The sequence below is a fragment of the Narcine bancroftii genome, chromosome 9 (genome assembly GCF_036971445.1).
Source record: "Narcine bancroftii isolate sNarBan1 chromosome 9, sNarBan1.hap1, whole genome shotgun sequence".
Classification (NCBI taxonomy): domain Eukaryota; kingdom Metazoa; phylum Chordata; class Chondrichthyes; order Torpediniformes; family Narcinidae; genus Narcine; species Narcine bancroftii.
Window position 1 is genome coordinate 20,276,465 of NC_091477.1, and position 12,052 is coordinate 20,288,516.

A 12,052-nucleotide genomic window follows, 5' to 3' on the forward strand; every position below is an offset into this window, starting at 1 on the left:
GTTACTAAATACCAATAATATCTTTATATGAAAACTCAAATCAACGTATATAGGCCCTCCAATAGGAGAAAAAAAATCACAAATTAAAAGCTAACTAAAATGAAAGGAAAAAAAAACTCCCCCCCCCCAAAAAAAACTACCAAAAGTTTGTAATCCCTAAACAAAAATTGGGTGTGGGTCACCCACAGATGACTAGCAAAAAACTTAGAGTAAATCTCTCCCTCCCCAGCCAAACAATGAATAACATCAAAATATCATAACAAAAAAAAGTAGAATAAGAAAATTCTTCTATTCATCCAAGAGATTCCAGTCTCGGAGATCTCATTTCAAAATTGAAATGTTTCAAAGCAATTAATGCTAATAATTTTTGAGTACAGGTTAAGAAAATACTGATAAATGTCTTGAAACTTTCAATTTAAAAAAAAAAGTTATTCAAGCCTACATTATTTCACACTGATATGGCTAAGGTGTGCATCTGATTAAGGGAAGCCTATTATAATCTAGCAGAAATTAATTTAAATGGTTTGCTGCAAAATATAGAAGGCATTTGAAACATTAAGTATTTAACAGTCAATATCCATGATTTTAAGAATCTATGTAAAAGATCCTTTTTTAACCCCATAACTGAACATCCATGTCCAATTGTATTGATTTAACTAGGGCTTAATGTTTCCAGAACGACTACTTTTTGTTATTAACCCCATAACAAATTACTTCTCTTGTTTAACAATTGTCAATCAAGAGAAATCTCCTGTTGGCTTCACCCAATATGGCAATGAACAGAGAATAGGTGACCTCATTTAGGGATATGTGCCTATGAAATTGGAAAGAAGTAAAAAATGCTTTTCCTTCTGTGTGTTCTTCAGCATTTATTCAGGGAACTCCAAATTAGCTGATCAAATTGCAGTGCAAAATTAATAAATGGAGGATGATGTTCATAATCTTATTGAGTTTTTTTAATAATATAAATGCTCAACAATTATAAAGCTATACAATTTCTGAATTTAAAATGCATTTAGATGCTGGTCATCTTGAGTTGATTTTTTTTCAAATAAAAAGCATATTTTTTGGATCAATTTTTGGATGTGAACACTGGCAATTTGTATCACCTTCAAAATGAATTAAAATCACAAACTTAACTTTTAAAAAAATGTATACCCCACAGTTATGTATGTTGCAAATTTATTATTGATAATATCTGCAGCTTCCCTGAGCAGTCTGCTGATCACACCCTTTCCTTCGCCAAGTTCCTCACTTCCCAGTAGCTGTGCCAGCAGCTACCATCGTCGTTGGCGGCGCAGTAAGAACACCAGCCTTGAAAATGGAGTTTTCCCCAGGTGGTAAGCCTGAAGTTTTTTTTCAGTCCGAGAAAGAAAGCCAGAAGTAAATTGTCTTTTCAATATATGTTGCTGTACAAAACCATCAGGTTTCAAAAGAAATTGTGTATTGCCGCCTTTACCATGATGAGCTCCAGCTCAAAGTAAATGAACCTCGTCTCGCTGTCTGCCAGATTATTATCTCCATCAATGTCTGTCATGAATTCAGTCTAATATGTAAATGATCTAGTCCAAGGGTCCCCTTCAGAGACTACATGGTCCCTCATCAACCTCCAGGTAGGTATGGAAACCTGGCTTCATAGTGGGTGGAGGGGGGGGGGGTTGCATTGGCTAGGGTGACCAGACTCTGGTTTTAGGCCAGACAGTCTCCCTTTTAAATCCTCTGCACTCCAACTGGCATCATCTCGAGCCGGATATTACTTTGTCCACCATTATAGGACAAATTAAGTGGCAGAAATAGCGCTTTCCTGTTAAAAGCAGCGTCCTGCATTCTGTAGTTTCTTCTTGTACGCACATGCGAGTGCCATATGGTGCATGTGTAGTGAGGGGGAAGTGTGATGGCGGTGCACAAAGTGCTGCCTGGTGCATGCACAATGAAGGCAAAATGTTGCGGTGATGCACAAAGGTTTATGGCAGGTAAGCCCTACCCTCACTGGCTGAGAGGGTTTCTGATGCTGACCCCTGCATATCCTCCGTTTAGGTAAGCTGGAAATTGCCACCCTAGCTTTGGACAGAGTTTTGGTGGGGTGGGGTGACGGTGGCGCTGGACGTAACTCGTACCACTTTCCATCCTCCTCCTGTTCCCTCCCAACTATAGTATAGACTGAAGCTAAATAAAATATTGCAGCCACAAAGCTCCGCTCTTGGGAGAGCTTGGACGACACTGCCATAGCACTATTTTAAATCTATTCCTCCCCTCCCTCCACCCCATCAATTCCTGGGGGTCGATATAGACCACTTTGGGGACCCCTAATCTAGTCTTTTGTGTAGAAAGAATAGTAATTTTTAAAAAATAATTAAAAAATTAGAGACAGGAGTTCTTGCCACTCATCTAATGAACAGAATTGTAGTGCAGAGAGGAGTGCTACTGCCTCACCTGGATTTAATTCGGGCCACTGGTGCCATCTGTGTGGAGTTTGTGTCCTTCCTGTGAACTTGGGCATCCTTTGGATGCTTTGATTTCTTCCCATATCCAAAAGATGAGCTGATTTGTATGTTAGTTGACTGGCAAATTAATTTCAGTATTGGTGAGTGATGAAATGAGTAGAGAGTGAATGTGCATGGAAGAGAAAATGCATTACATAGATGAGTGGAAGAATACCAGTGCAGTCCATATGGATGCTTTTTAAAAAATTCCCAGTTCCTTCTAGGACTATGTTTTATCTTGTGTTGCCATTATACAATTGATCTTTCTTCTATGGAATTGAGTTACACATCTGTTTGCTATCTTGCTCAAGAAAATCTTTGTCATCTTTCAGGTCAGTAGAGGAAAGTTTTAATATGTCCGATGAAAGCTGCAGTTCAAATCCTTCCATTGTTCGAAAAAAGAAGATTGCTATTGGTATTATATTTTCACTATCACAGACTGAAGAGGAGAACAACAAGTTTAATGAATTTTTCTTTGCTCATTTTCCTCTCTTTGAGAGTCACATGAACAGACTGAAATTTGCTATTGAGCAGGTATTGGCATTCTGCTAATTGGGAAGTAGTACTGCATGGTTTTATGGGTCATTTGCTGACCCACTGACATTTTATGGTGCATAATGGGTGATGTGAGGAAAAAAAGTACACCTGACAACAAAGCCACCTGAATTGTAGTATGATAAAAGACGTATGTAACTTCACTATGTTGCAGTAAAGTTACTTTTTTGCTGTTCCAAAATAAACATTGCATATACTTACGGTTGAATGCATGCTGCCCATTGGGATCACGGTGAACCATCAGGCAACTAATTCTCATTCCACAACCTTGGCTTCAATGCTACTGAGCCGAGGTGCTCCTGCATCTAGCTTGCAGGTAACAATGTTCACCAGCAGTCCAGGTGCCAAGTTCCTTTGGCCAAGAGCTGAACCAGTGATATGGATAGCTTCCTGTTTACGGTGATCGAAAATAACTTGGTCCAGGCAAGTGGGCACCCTCCCCTTTTAATGCTGTACATGCGCAACATCCTGTAGATGCCTCGGAAAGTTCTGACATTTTAGAAGCAGGAATTCAGATTCTTAGAGAATATGCATTTGTCCCACACTGTCAATGTGAGACAAATGCATCACTGGGGGAAAAAAAAATTGAAACCCAAAATATCCTCTTTGTTATTTGTTGGTATAGTTATAAAGGCAGTAACTTGGCTGAAGTTAACATTGTATGATATGAATTGAGCCAAATGTATCAGTGTCAAAATTCTGACAGTGAGACATTGCCAAAACGACACCACAGCTCTTCACATAGTGGAACACACTGTCAGGTTTACTCACATAATTGTCATGCATAATTGCTATGTATAGTGATTTATTGTGCATCAACCATTTTAAAGGGCATTGGCAACAGTTAATTAAGTGGGTCTTGTTAAATTGCTTCAACCTACACTCCTAAGATTATTGTACTGGTTTAATTTTAATATTTTGATAGAATATTCACATTGTCATTGAGGAGAACACAAAGCACAAGTTAGAAAGCCCACGAAAGCAGTGTTAATGGGCTGATCTGGAACCTTGCAGTTTTGCATTTTCATGTGAAACACCCTCTTCCCGACACATTTTGCAAGGTGTGATTTGCTTGCTTAACTGACTGAGCACTTTTATTTCTTATTCTTTTCAGGCTATGAAAATGAGGAATAGAATTTCTGAGACCAACCAACGTGTCATGTGTTGTAATAGAATTGTGGATGCTTTAATTGAATTCAGGTGAATATTTGAAGACCATGTATATAAACAGAGTGGAGAGAGTGCAGAGAAGGTTTACCAGAATGTTGCCTGGGTTTAAGCATCTGGAGTATGGGGAGAGATTGGACAGATTGGGTCTTTATTCTTTGGAGCGTAAAGGTTGAGAGGGGATTTGATAGAAGTATTTAAGATTATGAAAGGGATAGACAGAATGGATGTGGATAGACTATTTCCGTTAAGAGGAGGAAAGTTTAAAACAAGAGGACATGAGTTAAGAATTAAGGGGCAGAGGTTTAGAGGTAACATGAGGGGGAACTTCTTTACTCAGAGAGTGGTAGCTGTGTGGAATGATCTTCCGGGAGAAATAGTGGCGGCGGAGTCAATTGTATTATTTAAGAAAAGGTTGGACAGGTATATGGATGAGAAGAAGATGGAGGGTTATGGGCATTGTGCAGGGAGGTGGGATTAGAAAGGGGTGTTTGGTTCGGTGCAGACTAGAAGGGCCTAATGGCCTGTTTCCGTGCTGTAATTGTTATGTTATGTTATATATGTTATTTTAAGGGCTCTGTCATCTGTGGATCCTGACAGAAGACCTGCTTAGAGTTTGCATCCCTTTGAAGTTAGCTGTTGCAGCATTTTAAAATTGGTGACGCTGAAAGAATTAACATTTGAGCCTTGATTGCTTTTTCCATTTTTGATTGATGGCAGTGATGATCCAGCAAGGCCATGTCATTCATAAAGTCAGTGTCGTAGCCAAGGAATAGCACACTGATAATCCATTCCACATATAGCTTATTGTACATTAGGGACTTAATGGTTTACACCTTTTTGTTTTTGACTCATTGAATTCATTAGATATCAGAATAAATAGTCATATTCAAATTGAAAATGTATTGAATTATGAAATTTATTTTGATAAATTGGTTTTATATCATTGATGTCCTAAAACTTAATCAGATGAATATAACTTGAGCTCTTCAATTCACAAAAGAATTTTTAAGTAATATAACCGCTTGACTTTCTTTGTTTAATGATAATTATCCATCCAGTTTTTAGACTCGCAACTGATGGTGACTTTGTAATATGTGTGTTATCTGCGCGAGCAACTCATTTTGTATTCGGACATGTATTATCGATCACTCATTTTATAGAGTATAAATTAGCTGCTAAAAGCACCTTTATTTTACAGAAGTCTAGAGCAAGTCCAAAACCAAGCTTAATACATGGGTACAAATGCCTTCAGTATTTTTAGCTAAAAATGGACATACTAGTTGAGGGTTTTTTTTTGAGATTGTCCTTGGTTCAGAGGTTACCAAACCCCTGTCACAGCTACTGTCATTACATAAACCTATCAGTACTTTGTTGTCAGTGTTATTTAGAGACAATAAATTGCTTTAGTTGTTTAAACTATGACTAAATATTTCTGTAAATTTTGTATGAAACCGACTTTTTGAAAAAATATGGGTGCTTGTTAAGAGTTTGGACTGTGATAAGCTGCTGTAACAAACAAACTTGCAATTAAGTGGAAAGTCTTGTACTATGAGATAATCTCTTTGTAAACGGGTTTTTTTGCAGTTTGAAATGAAAGAATTGTAGCAGCTGTGGAGAACACTTTTTTGGATGCAGACTAAATTGCCTGAGATCTAGAGTTCCTCTTAGCTGGTCATGTGTCTGTTGGTCCAATGCCAGTGAATTTGATCACTGTCAGGGGACTTGTATATCAGTTTGCAGTTCATGCCAGAAGCTGTAAGAATAGAAAGGAGTATGTTGCTCAGTGAAATATAGTCAGTCTTCCAACCACAACATATCTGTAATTTTACGGTAGTCTTGGATATCACACAGGAATAACTCGCCTTAAGTAACTTCAGCAGTGTGGATATACAGTTTTTGTATGATGTCTGCACTGAGGAAAAAATGGATTGTGAAAAAAATCTGTCTTTCTAAATTAAAAAAAAATTGATTTGTGCAGATCACACAAATATGACCATTTTCTCTTCCTTGCTCATTCCTCCACCCCACATTAGGTCAGCAATACATAATCTTTACACAATGCCAAGGATTGCCGAGCCTGTGTGGTTGACTATGATGTCTGGGGAACCTGAAAAAAACCTCCTTTGTCAAGAGCTCATGAGAGAATTTGCTTTATTGATGGAGCAAGCTTCAAAGAACCAGTTAAGTATTGAGGACATTTTTATAACCTTTGGATAAGAAAAGCTTTTTTGTCAGAGATGCAGAATGGATGATTGTTACTTTTAAATATTTCTGTTCAATGCTTCCCTCGTGGCCCTTGGAATTTTTCATCCATTTCCCTTTCACGTTTATTCATGACAAAATATCCAATGCCAAAGTAATCTGCTACTCGCACCACCAGGTTCAGGAACAGCTGCTACTCCTCTGCCATCAGACTCCTCAACAACAAATTCAGACTCATTTAAGGACTTTTACTTGTGCATTTTATTGATTTTTCTTTTTGTTCTCTCTGTATTGCACAATCAGTTTGTTTACATCATTATCTGTTTACAGTTCTTTGTTTACATGTTTTACGCTGGGTACAGTTCATTTTTACACGACCAATGAGTGGTAATTCTGTCGCCCCCGCAGGAAACAAGAATCTCAGGGTTGTATGTGATGCCATGAATGTACTCTGACAAGAAATCTGAAATCTACTAAACATCCACAATTGCTGTCATGAAATAGAACCTAGAAAATAGAACCGTGCAGCAAAGGAACAAGTCCTTTGGCTCACAATATCTGTGCTGATCAGGATACCACTATAAAATATTTTTATCCGCCTGCACATATTGCCTCTATCCCTTCATTCACTGCTTGTTCATATACTGTCCAAATGCCTCTTAAATGCTGGCATCATATCTATTTTTACCACCTCCAGGCACCTACCATTATATATATATATAAAAACTTGTCTTTCAGATCTCCTGTAAACTTCCCCCTCTCGCTTTAAACCTGTTGTATTTGACATTTCCACTATGGGGGAAAAGACTCTGCCTATCTTTTCTATGCCCCTGCTTAATTTTATATATTTCTATCAAACTCCAATACTCCAGAGAATGCAATGCGAAGAAAGTTTGTCCAACCTTTCCTTTTTGCTAATATTCCCTCATCCAGACAACATCCTGGTGAACTTTTTCTACACTTTCTCCAAAGCCGCCATATCCTTCCTGTAATGCAGCAACCAGAACTGCACACAATACTCCAGATGTGGCCTCACCAAAGATTTGTACAGTAGCAACACGACTTCCCAACTTTTGTATCTATTGCCTTGACTCATCAAGTTCTGATTGAATAAGTACAACCTGATGAAACAGTGTTCTCTGGTCCTTTGGTGCAAGACATGCAGATGCATAACCAGACATAGCATGCATACAGACAAACAATACATATGCAAGACAAGTATTCATAAATACAAGTAAGTAAATATTGTTCGTAAATATGAGAGTCTTGGATGGTTAGTGTGAGCAGTTCCTTTGGTCGTTCAGCCTTCTCATCTTGGTGGTACTGGATCTGATACTCCTGCATCTTTCCTGACAGGTGTAGCTGAAAGATGCTGTGTGCAGGGTGGTAGGGGTCCTCAACAATTTTCCTTGCCCTCTTCAGACTACAATCCCGGTATATCATGACGATGGGGGGGAGGGGAGGAAGACTCCAGTGATCCTCTCTGCTACTCTAATGTTCCTGTGGATTGAGCTCTGATCCATTTTGCTGTAGCAACCGTACTTCACTCTGATACAGCCGGCAAGGACACTATTGATAGAGCTCTGAGAGAAGGTTGACGCAATGCTGGCTGGTAGCCTTGTGTACTTCAGTCTTCTCAGGAAGTTCAGTTGCTGTAGCACCTTCCTGACAAGTGAGGAGATCTTGAGTGTCCATGATAGGTCACCAGTTAAGTGGACTCCAAGCAACTTGGTGCTCTCTACTCTCTCCACTACAGCGTTATTGATGTGTAGTGGAGAGTGGTTGTTCCTCGTCCTTCTGAAGTCTACAATCATCATCTTGTCCATGTTGAAACTAGGGTTGTTACCCTCGTACACTATCACAGGATTTTCCACCTCTTCTCTGTAATGCAGCTTATCATTATTGCTGTTGAGGCTAGCTATTGTTGGGTTATCAACAAACTTGATTGCTCTATTGGAGCTGGATCTGATGATGCAGTCGTGGGCCAGGAGCAGAAGTGGGCTGAGCGCACAGCCCTGAAGTGCTCCATTGCTTAGTGTGAAGGTACTCAATGTTCTGCTACTGAACCGGACAGACTGGTCTTTCCATTAGGAAGTCCAGAATCCCTGTGTGATATCCAGGGATCTTGAGTCCCAGCGAGGACCTCTTCTCCAGCAACCTCTGGGGAATGATCGTATTAAATGCCAAGCTGAATTCGGTGAACATCAGCTTGGCAATATGAGGCATCGTTCTCCAGGTGGGTCAGGATGGAGTGAAGGGACAAGGCTATAGCATTGTCTGTGGAACAGATTCTTCTGTAGGTGAATTGAAATGGGTACAGTGATCCTGGGAGGTGTGCTTTAATGTGTTCCTTCATCAAAGCATTTTATAATGGAGATCGGTGCCACAGGGCAGTAGTCATTGAAGCCTGTTATTGTCAGCCTCTGGATACCGGGATGATGGTGGCAGTCTTTAAACATTGCCGTTGGTGATTCTGCCAACAACTGTGGTGTCATTGGCAAATTGGAATTGTGCCTAGCCACGTAGTCATCGTTGTATCATGAGTAGAAGACTTGTGTTGATAATCAATGAGGAGGAGATGTGGTTTCCAATTCGTACTGATGAGGAAGTTGAAGATCCATTGGCAGAGGGGAGTGCAGAGGCCCAGATTTGGAACTTCTTGACCAGCACTGAGGGACCTTTGCCTAGGTACGTGTTAATTCTAGCCATGACCAGCCTCTCAAAGCATTTCATCCTAGTAGAAGTGCTACTGGGTGATAGTTGTTGAAGCAGCTCACGCTACTTTTCCTGGGCACTGGAATTATTTATGCCCTTTTGAAGCAGGTCAGAACCTCTGACTGCAGTGATGAGAGGGTGAAAATGTCCGTGAACACTGCGGCCTGTTGGTTGGCACAGATTTTCCGTACCCTGCCAGGTACACCATCAGGTCCTAACACCTTGCGATGTTTCACCCCCTTGAATGATGTTCTGATGTCATTCTCTGAGACAGATATCATAGGGTCCTCAGACTTTGCAGGGATTCTCATAGGCACTGTTGGGTTCTCCTCAAAACGGGCATAGAAGATGTTCGTCTCTTTGGGTAATGATGCATCACAGCATCATTTGTAGGGAGTAATGGCCTGCACACCTTGCCATAGCTGGCATGTATTGGTCTCTAGCTTGCTCTGAAATTGCCACTGCTTCAGAGACTGCCTTCTGCAGGTCGTACCCGGACTTGTAGATCTCTTGATCTCTGACCTTAAACACCCTTGATCTTGCCCTCAGCAGGTTGCGAATCCTCTGATTCATTCAAGGCTTCTGGTTGGAGAACATATAAAATATGTGTATAGGCACATACTTGTCCACGCAGGTCTTGAAGTTGGTGACGGCTGTTGCATATTTATTCAAGTTACGGATGACTTCTTGAATATGGTCCAAAGCAGTCCTGCAGATGCTCCTCTCTGAACCATACTTTTGCCATCTTCACTACTGTTGCTGTGGTCCTCAAGCTCTGTTTGTAAGCTAGGAATAGAAGTACAGCCAGGTGATAGACTTGCCAAAGTGTGGTCCTGGTATGGCTCGATCAGCATACTTCATGGTGGGGTAGCAGCGGTTGAGTATGTTAGCTCCCCTAGTCTCGCATGTGATGTGTTGATGGTAGTTTGTCAGAGGCTTCTTCAGGTTGGCCTGATTGACGTCCCCTACAATGAGCAGGAAGGCATCAGGATGTGCTGCCTCATGGGTGTTAATCACAGTGTTCAGTCCTTCCAGTGCCAGCCTGATATTACCTGCAGCCAGAATGATGGCGGTGAACTCCTTTGACAGGTTGAACGGGTGGCATTTGAAGATGTTCCAGGTTGTGGGAGCAGGGTTGGGACATAACTATCATGTTTGTGCACCATGATGAATTGATGATGACACAAAAATCAACTCTGGATTTTCCTGATGTTCCAAAGTGCAATACCTGACAGTTGTTGGGATTAAATTCCATCCAGTTTCTACGTCCTATGTCTTGATGCTTTTGTGTTGCTTGCATAATTACCAATCAGCCCACCTACATTTGTCTCGGGTACCTACACAGCATCGACTGCTTGGGTACCTACATTTGGGTCTAAATCATTTACATCGCAAACAACATGGATCCATGTAGCATACCACTGCTTTCCAATTCCCAGTCGGAATTACACCCCTCCACCACTATCATGTGTCTTTTAATGTCAAATCAATTTTGAATCCAGTTCACCAAATTTCTCCGGATCCCATGTGCCTCACTCTTCTGGATCACCATTCTATGAGAGACCATGTTAAATGTTTTACATATAGACAACATCGACTCCCCTTCTCTCTTCAATCAACATTGTCATTTCATCAAAAAAATCTCCATTAAGTTTGTAAGACATTACCTCCCCTGCACAAAGTCATATTATCTGACCCTAGTGTGGATAGAGTTGAGAACTACTCCATGTTATTGGAACTGTAAATACATTTCCACATCATATTTTAAATGTCTTTTTACTTATTTGAATCTTTAAAGTGCATGACAAAAATTAATTTTTTGTAAATGAATCTCTGTCTCATAGGTTTGTGTATAAAAACAAAAAAATGACAGGGGAGGGGCTCTACTTTAGATTCTCTTTACTACAGTTCAATGATGGAGAAAGGAGTTGAGAGAATGGAGACCAAGTTCTCCGTCAATTTGGTTTCCTGGTGAGCTCGATTATATCTACTCCATCTACTGGTTGTGTATGGAATTGCACAAAAATCCATCACCTCCCCATTTCATTAGAAAAATAAAGGAAAATTTACAAAACCATTGAAAATCTTTAATATCGTATTGAATTTTGAAAAAAAATAAACCTATTACATATTATTATCTCTCATAAGTGCTTTAATTTTTTTATTTTTGTTCACTAACCATTCCCTAGCTACTTTAGAACTTGCACAGTGAGGCATATTATGGTGACCATGAATTTTCAAATGTTCATTTCTGCTCATTGAAGTACCTTTGAGCTCCCACAGAAAGCCAGGTGAGCTGCACTCTCAGTATAATTAACTTGAATCTCCTGGTATTTATTGTCTACAGAAATATCCAGGTTTATCAAGTTGGGATTGACGAATTCTTAAAAGAACTATAGAACACTAGTCCTTTGAACCATCTCGTCTGTGCTGAACCATTCCGCCCAGTCCCATCGCCCTACTCCTGGATTATCCATGTGCATACCGAATCTTAAATGTCAAAGTCAAACCTGCATTTACCACTTCTGTTGGCAGCTTGTTCACACTGAGTGGAGAAAGTTTCCCCCTACCCCCACCCCCATGCCTTCCCTGAAAATATTTTTTGTGATAAGAATATTTATTTCTCCCTCCAAACTCCAATTCACAGCAAGTCCCTTGCTATTTTTGGGCGTTTGGATGAGAAAGTTAGAAAGGGCACTTAATTGTGTAGTCTCTTTTTACGATTATCACTTGGAGGTTAAATCTTCCTTCTGTGGGTTATGGTTGGAGCTTCAGATAGTTGTCTTTTTAAGCTTTTTCAGAATCCTTTAGACCAGGGGCAGGCAACTTTTTAGCATACATGGCCCCGATTGAACGGCGGGCCGCACTGATGTTACCATAAATTAAATAATGACTGAACCACAGATATGTAATTTAAGTTTTTGATT

The 12,052-nt window shown here is 40.1% G+C and overlaps 1 protein-coding gene across 5 annotated transcripts in view; it reads left to right on the top strand.

Annotated features, from left to right (window-relative positions):
• fnip1 (folliculin interacting protein 1) overlaps positions 1-12,052 on the top strand; it is a 94,994-nt gene that overhangs the window by 58,811 nt on the left and 24,131 nt on the right. For all 5 annotated transcript variants that reach the window (XM_069898272.1, XM_069898274.1, XM_069898273.1 and 2 more), the window contains 4 exons: positions 1,205-1,340; positions 2,816-3,017; positions 4,153-4,238; positions 6,242-6,388. In XM_069898272.1, coding sequence (XP_069754373.1) covers positions 1,205-1,340; positions 2,816-3,017; positions 4,153-4,238; positions 6,242-6,388 — 571 coding nt within the window. The remainder of the gene's footprint in view (positions 1-1,204; positions 1,341-2,815; positions 3,018-4,152; positions 4,239-6,241; positions 6,389-12,052) is intronic.